A 17,765-nucleotide genomic window follows, 5' to 3' on the forward strand; every position below is an offset into this window, starting at 1 on the left:
TAATGAGTTAACTTTTATTAAATCTAAGGGGGGTGTTACAGCAACTAATACAGGGAGAAGAAATACACTCCGTCCATTGAAAACACCCACTTGGACTTAAAGGGGTATTCCCATCTCCAAGATCCTATCCCAATATGTAGTAGGTGTAATAATAATATTAGCAAATAACTCCAATTAGAAATGTAGTATAGTACTTCCGATTCACTATGTCGATTTCCCCAAGTGCAGGGCATTGCTGTAGCTTAGATATCCATGATTACGACCAAGTATATAGTGACAATCAGTTAGTTAGTTCATATCGGAGAGGTGAAATTAAAAAACAAGCAAAAAAGTTTTTTTCTGTTCTGCAGCCACTGTTACATCCTATGTCCAGCTGCACATGGAAAATTTGGTTAAAGGACCACTGGTCTCTTTCCGTTGACTGGGAAATGCTTAAAGAGATTGTAAAGGCTTGGGGCTCAAGTCTTCGGTCAAAGCCTGGACAACCCCTTTAACAAACTTTGTCTCCCACTGCAGACAAAGCATTAGGAAATGATCATTCTGCAGACAGTTGACTTAGAGACAGATACAGTGGCATGTAAAAGTGTGTGCACCCGTGGTCAAAATTACTGTTATTGTGAACAGTTAAGCAAGTTGAAAATTAAATGATCTCTAAAAGGACTAAAATTAAAGATGACACATATCCTTTGTACTTTAGGCAAATATATATATATATTGTAATTTTTTACATTTTAAAAATTACAAAAGGAACATGGGCCAATGCAAACGTTTGGGCACCCTTGGAGATTTGTGTGCTCAGATAACTTTGACCAAGGTTTCAGACCTTAATTAGCCTGTTAGGGTTATGGCTTATTCGCTATCATCATTAGGAAAGGCCATGTGATGCAAAATTGCCAGCTTTATAAAAACTCAGCCTCCTCTAACCTTGTGCCAAAAAACAGCAGCCATGGCTCTTCTAAGCAGCTGCCTAGCACTCTGAAAATGAATATGGTGGAGACCCACAAAGCAGGAGAAGGCTATAAGAAGACAGCAAAGCATTTTCAAGTTGCCCTTTCCTTAGTTTCATATGTCATTAAGATATGGCAGTTAACAGGAACAGTGAAGGTCAAGATAAGGTCTAGAAGACCAAGCAAAATTTAAATGAGATCTACTCGTAGGATTGCTAGAGAGGCAAATCAGAACCCTCGCTTGACTGCAAAAGACCTTCAAAGATATTTAGCAGACTCTGAAGTTGTGGTACATTGTTCTACTGTTCAGAGACACCTGCACAAAAATGGCCTTCATGGAAGAGTTATCAGAAGAAAAGCTCTCATACCATAAAATTCAGCGTCAGAAGTATGCAAGAAAACATCTAAAACTGGAAGAATTTTCCAAAGAAGAATGGATGACAATCCCTCAAACAAAAATTGAAAGACCCTTGTTTGGCTACAAAACGTGTTTACAAGCTGTGATACTTTCAAAATGGGGTGCTACTAGGAAGTAACCACGCAGGGTGCCCAAACTTTTGCATCAGCCCATTTTCCTTTCTTGTAATTTTTAAAATGTAAAAAATAGAAATTGTGTCATCTTTAACTTTAGCCCTTTTAGAGATCATTTCATCTTCAACTTGCTTAACTGTTCACAATAACAGTATTTTGACCAGGGGAGCCCAAACGTGTACATGCCACTGTATATAATTGTGAGAAGGATCAGGAAATGGGCTCATAATACATAGAGAATAATATATTATTTTTCCGTTTTCATTACAATATGTAGCAGAATAGGATCAACTGAAAGGTTTCATCTGATCTGGTTCTTATCTATCCAATCCTAAGAAGTTTATAAGTAAATGCTAATTTCCCTTTTTTCTGCAGGATCCAAATAAAAACCGCATAGCACAGTGGCGGAATGTAACAACAAAGCAAGGATTTGCTGAATTCAGCTTTCATCTGGCCAATGAATTAGCTTTTGGAACTTATAAAGTTAACATACCTGATCGTTGTGAAAAAACTTTTAGAGTTGATAAATATGGTAAGATGGCATGAAAATAAGTCTATAAAATTTATATAACAAGGATAAAATATAACTATCACGTTTTCCAATTATCATAAAACCGGCTAAAGGCCAGTTCTGTACTTTTATGTACTTGATACAGATGCACATAGAGAGAACAAATTAGGCTATTCTCTGTAGCCACTTAATCTCCATAATAAATAGTACACCTAGAGGGGACTATGATGTGTTTCAGAACCCAGAAAGTGCCAATTGTTCTTCCGAATACCAAAACTGTGCCGCCATACAGGGTCAATACACAGGTCTCAAAATAGAAAGTTTTTCTGCCATGATATCCCATCTGCCCCACTCCCTCTGAAAAATAAAGAAATAAAAAACAAGATCAAAAGTTTTTTCAAAAATATCAAATGAGAAATCCAGGAATAAAGTGTAAAATTGGATGTTTTAATTTCAGCTCGGTCCCGATCACTTCCAATGGACGAAGGTGTAGTGAGTTGTAATATTAGATACAGCCCCTACTAACTATATAGGGCTGTGTCTTTAAACAATTAAGGGGTTAACACCATCCCACATCAATCAGCAGATTGGTGGGGGTGCCAAAACTTCACTATTATGAGATTTATCCCCTATACTAAGGACATGGCCACAATTTGGTATTTCTGAATGAACCCTTTAAAGGGGTTATTCAAAATTGATGGTCTATCCTTATGGGCCCCACAAAAATTATACTAAAGTTTTTCAAACCCAATGATATCGGTGGGATTGGAAGGCAGTCTAATTCGTATGGGTGCCCACCAACTCCTCCCAGCAGATGATATTGGGAATAGAAAGATCTGGCACGTCGGATTTCCTACGACCTATTCTTTTTTTTTTCCGGGAGATAAGCCACCAACATAGAATTCAGCAGCACCAGCCAAACCGCTAAAAGCAATATTAACAATGAAGAGTCTGCAGCTCCACCATGAGCAGCTGTGGTTCCTTTTAAGCATTTTAAGTATGTTCACACGAGATTTCAGAAATCTCATTGATTATGCTGGTACTGTACAATGCTGCATATTTTATGCACCAAATATGCTGTATAAAACATGCAGCAAAAACACTACGTATGAACATAACATAATATCTCGTTCTGACATGCACCTCACTAGTTGATAACACCTTCCAATCATATGAACTGAACATGTGTGCTGTCTACACTTCCAGATTCCGTAAGCCCAGCATCCCTTATTAATCATGTGAGTTTTATTGAGTTTATGGATCCAACTCATTATGTCTGATATAAAGTATTTCCATTTATTTGATAGCATCTTCCCCTGAGGAAGCTGCCTTTACAAAGTGAAACGTGATATTCTCACTGACACTACCTGCCCTGACCTATTGCCCTATTCTTCCAAATATTGGGATCATACATTTTCACACATCTTGCTCCTGGACTATTAATTTTTACTTAGCCTATATGCTTCTTTATGAGGGTACACCTTTGTGAGAATAGTCCAACTAATACCTATTATTTGATTTCTCCGCCCGATTTGATACTTAGTATTTTGAATTAGTGATTGTGCTGTCTGAATTTTTCATGCATCCCTTGACTTGTACTGAAGATTCTGATCAGTAACTAGGATAAAAAAATGGACAATTCTCCATTTTGATTTTTTTTCCACATCACTGAACAGAATCATAACTATATGCTACAGTTGAAACCAGAAGTTTACATACACTATATAAAAAGACACATAGGCATATTTTTCTCAATATCTGACATAAAATCAGAATAAACCTTTCCTATTTTAGGTCAATTAGGATTACCATAATTTGTAATATTTGCCAAATACCAGAATAATGAGAGAGAATGTTTTAAGGCATTTTTATTACTCACTGCAAAGTCAAAAGTTTACACACACTAAGATTACTATGCCTTTAAACAATTGTGGACTGCCCATATGATGATGTTATGTGTTTGGAAGCATCTGACAGGCTTTTTTGGCAACATCTGAGTTAATTAGAGACACACCTGTGGATGTATTTTAATGTACACCTGAAACACACTGCTTCTTTGTGTAGCATCATGGGAAAGTCTAAAGAAATCAGCCAAAATATCAGGAAGAGAATTGTGGACTTGCACAAGTCTGGCTCATCCTTGGGTACGATTCTATGCAAGTTCAAACAAGATGGGAATGTCCAGTCATCATATTGCTCAGGAAGGAGATAGGTTCTGTGTCCCAGAGATGAATGTGCTTTGGTCCGACGTGTGCATATCAACCCAAGGACAACAGCAGAAGACCTTGTGAAGATGATGGCAGAAGCTGGTAAGATTGTGTCAATATCCACAGTGAAACAAGTACTATATCAACATGGGCTGAAAGGCCACTCTGCCAGGAAGAAGCTATTTGTCCAAAAGAAACATAAAAAAGCCAGATCAATATTTGCAAATGCACACAGGAACAAAGATCTACATTTTTGGAGACATGTCCTGTGGTCTAATGAAACTAAAACTTTTTGGGCGTAATGACCATCGTTATGTTTGGAGGAAAAAGGGAGAAGCTTGGAAGCCTAAGAACACCATCCCAACCATGAAACATGGGGGTGGTATAATTATGTTGTGGGGTTGTTTTGCTGCAGGAGGGACTGGTGCACTTCACAAAATAGATGGCATCATGAGAAAAGAAGACTATGTGGCAGTACTGAAGCAATATCTCAAGACATCAGCCAGGAAGTTAAAGCTTGGGCGGAAATGGGTCTTCCAAATGCACAATGACCCGAAGCATACTGACAAAATGGTAACAAAGTGGCTTAAGGATAACAAAGTCAATGTTTTGGAGTGGCCATCACAAAGCTCTGATCTCTATCCTATTGAAAATTTATGGGCAAAGCTGAAAAGGCAGGTGCAAGCAAGGTGACCTACAAACCTGGATCAGTTACACCAGTTTTGTGAGGAGGAATGGGCCCAAATTCTGACCAACTATTGTTAGAAGCTTGTGGAAGGATATCCCAAACATTTGACCCAAATCATTCAGCTTAATGGTAATGGTATCAAATACTAATGAAATGTATGTAAACTTTTGACGTTGCAGTAAGTAATAAAAATGCCTTAAAACATTCTCTCTCTCTCATTATTCTGGCATTTAGCAAATATTAAAAATTATGGTAATCCTAATTGACCTAAAATGGGAAAGGTTTATTCTGATTTCATGTCAGATATTGAGAAAAACATGCATATGTGTCTTTTTATATGGTATATGCAAGCTTCTGAGTTCAACTGTATATCAGAAAAAATCAATGAAACATGGACGTCTGACTGAGCCCTTGTGTGGCGCTCTCCTGTAGAACATACTGATCTTTGGTAGCGCCCACTTTCTGTTGTCCTTCATGCTCCTTGAATCCACTGATGGGCAGAGGTTCTGAAAATAGGACCCACCAATTGATTGGCCAACAGCTACCCTTCCAAACTCTCCCATACACAGAGCCAAGTCTTGGCCAAGTGTTCCTGTGTTCACTACAGGGAAGCTGCTGCCACAGTCATATGGCAGCGACTTGTCTCCCTGCCAAATCAGAAGAATTTCAAATGCCAGCTCCATATGTTCTCCTACAAAATCTGACAGTCAAGAGGCCCTCATGCACATAGGATGGTTGGCTGATCCGGCCGAAATCTCGGCAGATTCGGCCAATTTTTGCCTAATGTGTATGAGGACTTAAAAAATAAACTATGAATTGAATAAGCCTGGATAACTCCATAAAGTTTCTAAAAAGATGACAATATTGTCAAAAAATAAACAATACCCAATAAGCAATATTTTTTAAATAAACATTAAGAAAGTAAATGATGAAAAAAGGTCACATGTGGATAAAAATAGGAACATTAATGATTCTACGCATAGCATCACTGGCGAATTGTAGAAAGGGTGAGCACATAAATTTGAGCCATCAGGGTTCCAACTGTCATTGCATTGCACATGGCCATACCATAAATCTAAAATCTGTCCTGCTTATCTGCTATGTTCACTGTTGTAAATGCCATAGCAAGTAGTAATAACTCAAGTATTAATAACATACTGCCAAGAGCAAAAAGTGCTATTAAACAATAGTGAGAATTTGTAACAATTGACATTTCTATTCCATTTAGCTACAAAGAGATTCGAGTTAAATATCAGTGCACCATCCGAAGTTGTCCTCACAGATGCATTTTTGAATCTGCACGTTTGTGGCAGGTAAGAAGCCCAATAATGTTACTGCATGACTCCCAAACCTCATAATTACCAATATGGTCAATGGTCACTAGTAGATGTAAAAGTTCCAGCATTGAGAGCATTAAAATGCACAGTCAGCCAAAACAAAGGGATCATTTTTAGATTGTAGATTAATTTTTTTTGTGAACTCATTACAGTGAATCTATCAAATCATTCTACAATTTAAGCTTCATACATTTTCACATAGACCTCTTAGACGAGGTGGGATTGGTGTACTTCCTACAAAATAATCATGTCAGAATGGCTGTATAATTCTAATATTACAATGAACATTTTACAGAGTCCACCTAATGAGTGAGAGAGTTCTTGAGACCAAATTTATTTAGTTTACACAAAAAAATGAGCAACTGCCCTGTAGTAAGTGAATAAATAAATAAAATAGTGCAAGTAAAAAACACAGGGTACTTAGTTAACACTAGTTTGATCAAAAAAGCGTTAAAGCCATCCCACCACGACAAGGTGCGCCCATTAGGCATATGATTAGTTATGCAGATTTTTATCATGTCACTACATTGTTACTGTTTTGCTACTGGTGGTGGAAAAATCTTTTTCTTCCTGTACACTACAAATTACAACCTGTTCTCACATTCCCTAATAGCTCAGTGTGTTATTACGGTAGGTTAATTTCTCAAGCGAAAGGTCACTGGTTCGAATCGAGGAGCAGCCATAAAGAAGATTCCCCAAGAAAAGTGAAACAGCATCATCCTACTCATTGATAGCGGTCTCTCAGCCAAGAAAATTGCCAAACTGCATCATGTGAATGGCATGATAGTTGGATCCATTCAAAAGACAAAAGGTGGACGTCCAGGCAAAATATCAGAGTCAACAAGTCAGCTCATCACAAGGTAAACATGGCAGTAGAGGTGGCTCATACGTTTCGTAATAGTGAGATCACAGAGGTCAATGCAAGTACCGTGCGACTCATGTTACACAAGTCTGGAATGGTGGCCCGAAAAAAGGAGAAGCCTCAACTTCAATATCATCATAAGGAGCATCGGCTTGAGTTTGCAAAAAAGTACAAAAAGTGGACAGTAGAAGATTGGAAACAGGTGATTTGGAGCAATGAGACAAAAGTTAATAGACTAGACTTTGATGGGAGCAAATGAGTCTGGAAGAAACAAGGGGAAAAGGGTCTAAAGGATCGAAAAATTGAAGGTGGAGGAAGATAGATGATATGGGGTTGTTTATAAGCCAAAGGCGTTGGCTACTTGCCCAAGATAGATGGTGGTGTCAATGCTGAGCTATATGTGAGTATCCTAGAAGGCAAGTTACTTTGTACACTCAAGTACTATGGGTATGAAAAGGATGACATAATGTTCTAACAGTTCCAGCAGGACAACGACCCGAAGCATACGTTGAAATTGGAAAAAAAATAGTTTAATAACAAAGAAGTAATGGTGCTGGATTGACCCCCACAGTCCCCAGACCTCAACCCAATGGAAAACTTGTGGGTAGAGTTGAAGAAAAAGCTGTAGACATACCCACATGAGTCGACCAGTATGCACTAACTTTTGGAACATGTAGAAGAGACCTGGTGTGACAATACAGCGTAAAATCTTAATTATGCCACACATCACACCAGGGATCAGATTTTGGTCAAAATATGCTTGAATCTGATTGATAGCATGCCCAGAAGGATTTACAAAATACTAATAAAATACTAAAAAAAATAAATTTGATTTTTAGCAGCAAAACAGTAACAATGTATTGAAATGATAAGAATCTTCATAACTAATCATATGCAAAATAGTTGTAAGTCAAAGTAATGTATGAGATAGCCAAGATAATTGTCTATAAAATGATGGTAGTCTCACGTTCAAAACTGTAGTGGATGGAGCCTGAAAGTCAAAAGTACAAAACATCGTTTGGTTTTGCTCATCAGTGTTTATAATATGATGATTGCAATATATTAAGAGGATAAAATCTTTGATGGGAGTGCTTCTTTAATCGTTAAATAACTTCTTATTTTTAGCTATATACACATATGAGAAAAACTAACTACACTTTTTTTTAATTCTATGGTTGTACCTTTATTGGCATAGCAACAAAACAAGACTCAAATGAACAAGTAGTGTGTGAAAAATTAAGTACACCTTTACTGCTTCCATTGGAATCAGCGAGTGTGACCCCCCTCAATAAAAGCAGAAGTTCTGACATTTTGCTAGTCTGGAGCAGGGGTGGGGACCCTCAGCTCCGTGGACAATTTACAGCCTTCGATGATCTTGTATCCGGCCTCTGGGCAGATTCTCAGGGACCGCAGTGCTTGGGCAGGCGGTAGTGATGAGTGAGTGTATTCGTTACTATTCGCTATTTGCACGAATAGTACAGTATTCGGGTTAATCGTTATTCGGCAAGTATTTGTGCACTCACTTCACTATATTCGGATGTCCCGCCCTTCAGTTTTGACACCTTCTTTGCAGCCACTAAGCATGCTGGGCTTCTTAACCATTCACAGTAATGACGCAGACATCTTGATTGTGACAATACGGTGATTGGCTGGCTGCTCAGTGTCATAGGGTCTATTTAAGCCCTGCCGCCGCCATTTTGTGCACATTGCGTCTGGAGCCGGCGTTGTAATAGCCTAGGGAGAGATCGCTGAGCTGCTAGGGAAAGTGTTTAGGCCTCTTGATCAAACAAAAGCCCTTGTAAGGGCTACCTGCAGTGTGTACTAGTCCTGTGTTTAAAGGAGCCGCTCACTAGCTCCATAAAGCCACCAAAAAATAGCTCTTTTCATAGCTGAAGACTCACAACAAAGTCACAGTACAGGGGAGAGCTTGTGTATTAGCTAGGGAGAGGATAAAGTATTCTTCCAGTGCCCATCTTAAAATATCTCTTGTCAGAGGAAAAGCAATATTTTCCTGCACACATAGAATTAGCATTTTGTGCTGCCTTTTTTTTTTTTAGCACTGGTCTATTTTCCCTGCTGTTTTAGGGGTCAGAGCCTGCCTTCTGTCCATATTAGTGTACGTAAAAAAATTTTGATTGCCCTGCACAAAGCAGTAGTCCAAACATTTCCTACTGTCTGCTACAAACAAGCATCAGGTCATTTTAACCACTATTTTGAGGTGTCAGCCTGCCTTCTGTCTGTATTAGTCTACGTAAAGAATCTTTGATTGCCCTGCACAAAGCAGTAGTCCAAACATTTCCTACTGCCTGCTACAAACAAGCACCAGGCCATTTTAACCACTATTTTTGGGTGTCAGCCTACCTTCTGTCTTTATTAGTCTATGTAAAAAATATTTGATTGCACTGCACAAAGCAGTAGTCCAAACATTTCCTACTGCCTGCTGCAAAGCATGCACCAGGCCATTTTAACCACTATTTTGGCTGTGACAGCTAGCTTGGCTTGTGCCATCAACATCTGAAAATCTGGCAACAAAACCCAAAATGACAAAATAGCCTGTTGTTAAAGGACGTGGATGTGGTGTTGTCCGTGGTGAGCAAGAAGGCACTCAGTCTGTGTCAGGTCAGAAGAAGCTTGCAACATCCACTATGTTCCTGGAAAATATTCCCGGTCTGGAACGTAAATGTGTGTGGAAGCCAGGAGAGCGAGAGCAGATTCTGTCTTGGATAGCAGACAAGGCCTCTATGCATTTGTTAAGCAGCAACAAATCTTCCACGACCACACAGACTACTGTGAATACGCAGAAGGCTGGCCCATCCAATCCTGAAGCTGGTTCTCCTGCCTGCCGCCATTATCAGTCACAGGAGACATATGACCCCAAGGTTGGCCACTTCGAGGATCTGTTTGGTACCTATCCTTTGGTTGGCTCTGGCCTATCACTGTGCAGCATTGAAGAGGGACAAAAGGAGGTGGTGTGCGTTGATGCTCAAGTATTTGATGGAACGTCATTTACTGTCTCCAGAGGTGGAGGCTGATGATGATGAGACACAGTTGCCATCAGGTCAGCCTACAATGTCAACTGGGAATGACGATGAGATGGAAGATGAGGTGGTCGATGATGTGTCCACTGATCCGACCTGGACCGTTGGCATGCATAGCCATGACAGCAACACAGAGGAAGATGGATATGTAGCACCAACACAGGCACCAAGGGGTCGTGGTTTGCCCAGAGTGAGAACTGGGTCAACTGTTCCCAAGAGTACGCCCACTGTGTGCTAAGTCAGGGCAAGGGGGCGTTCAGCTGCTACGTGGAATTTTTTTTCTGAAAGTCCCTCAGAGAAAAACATTATAGTCTGTAGCATCTGCCATGCCAAGTTGAGCAGAGGCCAGGGCAGAGGCAACCTAAGCACCATCAGTATGCGAAACTACATGGTAGCCAAGTACCCCAGAAGGTGGGCGGAACACCAGGGTACCAAATCTGCATATGCGGGTCAAACCAATGCCGTGTTGCCTGGGCTATGTCCTTCAGAATCTGCTGTTCAGGAAGCAGGCGCTCATACCTTCTACCCATAAGCTGAGGTTGCTCATGCACAACATCAACCACATCTATTTCCTTGTCCCAGCAAAGCGTCCAATTGTCCGTGCCTGAGAGCTTGGAAAGAAAGTGTAAATACTCAGCCACGCACCCACAGGCACAAATACTAAACTCGAAGATTGCCAAATTGCTAGCTGTGGAGATGTTGCCGTTTAGGCTTGTGGGAACACAGTCTTTCCGTGATCTCTTGGCTGTGGCTGCCCCACTATACAGTGTTCCCAGCCGCCACTATGTTGGCTGGGAACACGTGTTAAACAATCTGAACTGTGCTCTCACCAACGCCATAACCGGAAAGGTCCACCTAACAAAAGACACCTGGACAAGTTGTTGTGGACAGAGACGATACATTTCTGTCACGGCACACTGGGAGAACCTGGTGGAGGTTGGGACAAAGGCGCAAACGGGAATAACACACATCCTACCCACACCAAGAATAGTGGGCCCAACTTCTGTCAGGATTTCACCTCTTCATATTCCACTTCCTCTCCTGCTCCTCATCCTCTGCTGAATTACCCTCCCCATCACTGCCAAGCTGGGACCTGTGCAACAGCGCATCGGCAAAGTGGCAACACGCTCTGCTGAAGCTTATCTGTTTAGGTCAGAAAGCATACACTGCAGCAGAGCTGTGGCAAGCTTTAAAACAACAGACCGATCAGTGGCTCTCCCCGCTGCACCTCCAACCTGGTCTGGTCGTCTGCGATAATGGGCGGAACCTGGTGGCAGCTTTAAAGGTCGGCAATTTGGTACACGTGCCATGCATGGCTCATGTGCTGAACCTAGTTGTTCAGAAATTTCTGAAAACTTACCATGACTTGCCGTACCTACTTGAGAAGGTGCGTCGCATTAGCGCCCATTTCCACCATTCTTCTACCGCTTTTGCTGCTCTTACAGCACTGCAAAAGTGCTTGAATTTGCCAAGTCACCAACTCATTTGCGACCTGCCCACGTGGTGGAACTCCACCTATCATATGTTTTCGAGTGATTAGTGAAAAGCAGAGGGCAGTAGCTGAATACCAGCATCAGCACGCCCGTCAGACTGAAAGTCAGTCACCACACATAACAACTGTCGAGTGGGTGTGGATCGCTGACATTTGTGAGGTTCTTGAGTACTTTGAGTACTGCACCAACCTCGTGAGCGGTGATCAGGCTATTATTAGGGTAACCATCCCGCTGCTGTGTCTCTTGAAGCAATCACTGCAGAATCTCAAAGAGGAAGCTTTGAGTGCCCAGCATGTTGGTATGGAGCCAGATTTCCCAATGGGTGTTACTACCCAGCCCTGCCAATATTCTGAGGCAACAATGGGTGATGATGAGCAGTGAGAGTACTTGTTTTTCTGTGCTACCAAGGGGTCTCGTAATGCTACAGAGGGGACACCCAACCCAAGCTTCATGTCTGTCCAGCCTGGATGGGCTGGAGAGGAGGAGGTGGATGAGGAGGAGGAGACGAGTCAGCGTGAGGAGAGGATGGGTAATGTTTCTACTGTTGGGGACACAGAACATTTGCCTTTTTGCAGCTTGGCCCACGTGGCACAGTTCATGTGTAAGTGTCTGTGGCAAGACCATCGCGTGATACACATTTTATCCAACAACCTATACTGGTTGGCCACCTTTCTCGATCCACGGTACAAGGAGAAATTTCCTTCTCTCCTTTTGGAGTCACCAAAGAGTTTTACAGCGGAATCGTTCAAGAGGACCATTGTAGATCAATTGCTGAAAACATCACCCTCAATGCCGGTGGCAAAGGTAGCGGCTCTTTTCAACATCAAGGGATAATGGGGAGGAACACGAACATTTGCTCCAACAGAGGTGGGGGGAAAATTAGCACAAATTGGGCAATTTTCAATAAACCAGCACAACAGCAAGGGCTATCTGTGCCTGTAAAAATGCCAAGGAGGGATAAGTTGCCGAACATGGTCAGAGGGTACTTAAGTGACCATATGTACGTCCTTTCTGACGCTTCAGTTTCCTTTAATTATTGGGTGTCTAAGCTGAACACTTGGCCCAACCTCTCCTTATATGCCTTGCAGGTGCTGGCCTGCCCGGCTGCTAGTGTGGTGTCTGAGCGTGTTTTTAGTTCCACTGGGGAAATCATCACTGATAGCCGCACCCGCCTTTCCACGGAAAATGCAGACAGACTTACTCTAATTAAATTCAACAAGGACTGGATATCTTCACAGTTTGTAATCCCAACAGTTGACAGCAAGCCAACCTAAATTCACCAAATAAACAGAATCATGCTACTGCTGTTAACATCACCCCCCTCCCATAAAAAAACGTTTCCTTCCTTCGTCAACCATTTTTAGAAACCCTATGCACATTGTGCAGTGGACAAACCAGGACAGTATTCCTACTCCAGCCTAACTACTATTTGTGATTGGAGGCCCTTGTGATGATGGCTTCCTGCTTCAACCATGACTCAGCCCAGAGGGCTAATTTTTAGAAACCCTATGCACATTGTGCAGTCGACAAACCAGGACAGTATTCCTACTCCAGCCTAACTACTACTTGTGATTGGAGGCCATTGTGATGATAGCTTCTTGCTTCAACCATGACTCAGCCCAGAGGGCTAATTTTTAGAAAACCTATGCACATTGTGCAGTGGACAAATCTGAAATGTACAGTGGTCCTACCAAACTAATATTTGTCATTGGAGGCCCTTGTCACAGGTTGTGCCACATTGTGACTGAGATAGGGTATACATATTCAATAGAAATTTATACTGACTGTTGATGACCAACTGATGGCCCTCTGAAAACTTGAATTGAGGGCCACAACTACTACAGTACTCCATCGTACATAAAGTTTGACAAGGGAGGCCCTCGTCATGGAATCTCCCTGCTCCTGTGACACAGCCCCCAGGAGTAATTTTTGGAAATAAGATGCTGCACATTCTGCACTGGACCAAGTAGTACAGTATCAAGAAGTCTTCTCTTCCTATATAATCGGTCGAATATTGACAATCAAAATCTCTGAGCCATTCGGAGAAGCTTTTCCAACTGATCCTGGAGGGGGGCACCATATATCCTTTGTTCTTTGACTTGCACAAGTGATATAATTGATATTGCAATTTTGGCCTGTTACATGCAATTTAGGTTAGGCTTGATAGTTGTTCTTGTGTGTCTGTATAGGGCGTAACATTGCGACAAACCTATTCCCAGAAACCATATACGAGTCAGAAATGCATGCAGGCACATTCTCCAGGCTCATCCCATTCTGTTTCATCACTTTCCTATCCATTTCAGACTTTTCCTCAGGCCCCCAGGGTCCAGAAGAAAATTACTCGCATTTCCCATTGACTTACATTGTACTCGCTATTCGGAACGAATACGCAATTATTACAAAGTACTCGTTATGAGTATAGCGATTACGAATATTACAGTACTCGCTCATCACTAGCCGGCAGCTGTATTTTTCCGGCCGCTGACCCTTTAATTTCGTCTTGCTCAGTGAGCATGAGCACGAAGTGCTCACTACAGAAGTGCAATGAAAGATTATGTCCTGACACCAGTGCCGGCCTCAGGACGTACTTTGTGGGTGGCGTTAGCGCTAGTTAGCGCTCGCCCAAGCATCTCACTGCTCGACATGCTCGGCGCTCGCCGATTATTTCCCTGTGTTGCTCGGCGGGACCTCTGGTCTCCTCCCTGCATGTTTGGCACTCTTTAGAGAGCCAATGAACATGCAGGAATTGCCTGCCACTCACTGTAATGCCGTAGCCATGTTGGTTGTAGTATTACAGTGATTGGCTGGCCGCACAGCGTTATCAGGTCTATATCAGACCTGGCGCCGCCATGCTCATCACAGTCACTCCGGATCAGGCAGTGTAGGGAGACCTGCTGCTGCATCAGGGAGAGATTTGCTTGTTTCTAGTTAGTGTAGGTGTATCAAATTATATTAGAGACACATATTCATCTCAACAAACAGTCCTTCTGAGGACTAATCCATCTGCAGAGATATAAAGCAGGCGGTGTATATAGGCAGGCAGGGTATATAGCAGACTGCAGTGCACATAGCACAAGAGGCTCCATTCCAGTTCTGTCTGCTGCTGCTGTTATATTTCTAGAAATAGGCCCAGGTCTCAGGGGCCAGGAATATTTTTTTTTTCATCTTAATCCTTATTATTTGCTTAAAAAGCAATCCAGAGAACACAGTTTTTCTGCACCATTTGCTTGTTGGCACTGCAGAATACAGCCAGGTCCTTTCCATATTACAACGCTAAAAATCCAGCTATTTAAAACTGTGTTATCTCCGTCACACGGATCACATATACGTTTTCAGAAAATACTGCCATTTCTAGCCTCCATTAAAAATTTGTTTCAGTGTGTCAGCAAAGTTTTTGATACCAGATTGCTGTTCACAATAGTTACCTACATGCCAGGTATTTAAAACTGTCTTTTCTCCGTGACACGGATCACATATACGTTTTCAGAAAATACTGCCATTTCTGGCCTCCATTAAAAAAAATTTTCAGTGTGTCAGCAAAGTTTTTGACACCAGATTGCTGTTCAAAATAGTTACCTACAGCCCAGGTATTTAAAACTGTGTTTTCTCCGTCACACGGATCACATATACGTTTTCAGAAAATGCTGCCATTTCTGGCCTCCATTAAAAATTTGTTTCAGTGTGTCAGTGAAGCAATTGACACCAGATTAATGTTCAAAATAGTTACCTACAGGCCAGGTATTTAAAACTGTGTTTTCTCCGTCACACGGATCACATATACGTTTTCAGAAAATATTGCCATTTCTGGCCTTCATTAGATATTTGTTGCAGTTTGTCAGAGAAGCAATTGACATCAGATTGCTGTTCAAAATAGTTACCTACAGGTCAGGTATTTAAAACTGTTGTTTGTCCGTCACACGGATCACATATAAGTTCACTCCAAATTCAGTCATTTGTTGTGAGCGTGAAAGATATTGTTCTCCATTTAAAATGGGCAAGGCACGTGGCAAGGGACGGGGAACTGGACGTGATGGTGATGATGGTGCATGCAGAAGCCAAGGCCGTGGGCAAGCTTAAATTGTGCCACAACAAACACCCACATCTTCTCACTCGACCTTCCTGTCCCAATTAATAGGGGACCGCAGAACACCACTATTGAACACAAGCAGTGTCAAAAGGTTATTTGTTGGATAGCAGATAATGCTTCCAGTCACTTAGCCACCACCACCACTTTGTCTTCCACACAGTCAAATCTCAGTAGCTGTGAGTCTGGACCGCATATTCCTCACCCTGAGCCTCCTTCCTCCCACCATGAGTGCCCAGAGACAACTGATCCCACACTTGGACACTCCGAAGAGCTGTTCACTTTCCCATTTATAGATTCGGGGCTCTCTCCCGATCCACTTGAAGCGGGGCAAGAGGAGATCGCATGTAGCGATGCCCAAATATTTGAGCAGCCACGGTCACACAAAGACGACGGTGGGAAAGTGTCACAAGAGGTGGACGATGATGAGACACAATTGCCAGAAAGTCAGGAGGAGGACCAGAGTGCGGAAGTGGAAGACGAGGTGGTGGATGATATATTAACTGACCCAACCTGGCAGGAGGACATGCAGAGCGAGGACAGCAGCACACAGTGGGAGGGAGGCAGAGCACCCCAACAGGCAGGAAGAAGCAGTGTGGCGGCAGGCAATCGTTTCCCATAACACCAACACGAAGGAAGTTGCCAGTGCAACTGTTAGGTCTTCCCGAGTCTGGTTGTTTTTTAAAGACTCTGCCGATAACCCCAAAAAGGCCATTTGCACCACCTGCCAGGCCAGCATCAGCAGGGGTGACAAAACGACCAGCCTGAGCACCACCAGCATGATCAGGCACATGGCAGCAAAGCACCCGACTTTGTGGGCCGAACCCCAGGGTCCAGGAACAGTGTCTACGGGTGGCACCATTGCTTCTTCCGCTGTTGTGCATGCAAGCCAATCTCCTGTCCATGGTGCATGCGAAGATGACTTCTGCCCTGCACCTGTCGTTGCACACTCTCAAATAGCAGCACCAGGAAGCACGTCCACGTCCTTGCCCCAGCGCAGAGTTCAGTTGTCCATGCCCGAGTCCTTGGAATGTAAGAGCAAATACGCTGCCAACGCCCCACAGACCACAGTATTAAATTCCAACATTTCACGACTGCTTGCGCTCAAAATGTTGCCTTTTAGGCTCATGGAGATGGAAGCATTCCGCAACCTGAAGGCGGTGGCCGTCACTCGGTACTCTGTCCCCAGCCGCCACTATTTCTCCCGGTCTGCCATCCCCGCATTACACAAGCACGTATCCCAAAGCATTAGCCATGCCCGCAACAACGCAGTTACTGGGAAAGTCCACCTAACAACGGACACGTGGGCAAATGCTTGTAGGCAGGGACGGTACATCTCACTAACGGCACACTGGGTTAACATAGTGGAAGCCGGGACCCAGTCGGACCTTTGGACGGAACATGTCCTCCCGACGCCGAGGATTGCAGGTCCTAGGTCAATCAGGGTTGCCCCCACAGTTTACAACTCCTGCACCTAATCCTCCTCCTCCACTTCAGCCTCTATATCCGAAATGACCATATCAGTCACAAGCTGGAAGCACTGCAGCACTGCCTCGGCCAAGCGGCAACAGGCTGTGCTGAAGCTAATATGCTTAGGTGACAAACCACACAACGCTGAAGAGTTGTGGACAGCTCTGAAAAAGCAGGCAGATCTGTGGCTCGCTCACGGCACTCTGGGTTAACATAGTGGAAGCCAGGACCCAGTTGGATCTTGGGACGGAACACGTCCTCCCGACGCCGAGGATTGTGGGCCCAGGGTCAATCAGGGTTGCCCCTACATTCTACAGCTCCTGCACCTCCTCCTCCTTCTCTTCAGCAACCAACTCCGAAATGACCACATCACTCTCAAGCTGGAAGCACTGCAGCACTGCCTCAACCAAGCGGCAACAGGCTGTGCTGAAGCTAATATGCTTAGGTGACAAACCATACAACGCTGAAGAGTTGTGGACAGCTCTGAAAGAGCAGCCAGATCTGTGGCTCACACCGCTGAACCTACAGCCAGGCATGGTGGTGTTTGAAAATGACGGGAAACTGGTGGCGGCTCTGAGGCAAAGCGAGCTCACACAT

General features: G+C 43.0%; 1 protein-coding gene across 1 annotated transcript in view; it reads left to right on the top strand.

The window, feature by feature from the left end:
* The window catches only part of LOC141273398 (alpha-2-macroglobulin-like protein 1), a 196,128-nt gene that overhangs the window by 15,164 nt on the left and 163,199 nt on the right, over positions 1-17,765 (top strand). The window contains exons 6-7 of the mRNA XM_073685168.1: positions 1,854-2,010; positions 6,113-6,197. Coding sequence (XP_073541269.1) covers positions 1,854-2,010; positions 6,113-6,197 — 242 coding nt within the window. The remainder of the gene's footprint in view (positions 1-1,853; positions 2,011-6,112; positions 6,198-17,765) is intronic.

This window comes from Phyllobates terribilis, unplaced genomic scaffold (assembly GCF_046119375.1).
Source record: "Phyllobates terribilis strain yellow unplaced genomic scaffold, ASM4611937v1 Scaffold_5__5_contigs__length_657084704, whole genome shotgun sequence".
Taxonomy (NCBI): domain Eukaryota; kingdom Metazoa; phylum Chordata; class Amphibia; order Anura; family Dendrobatidae; genus Phyllobates; species Phyllobates terribilis.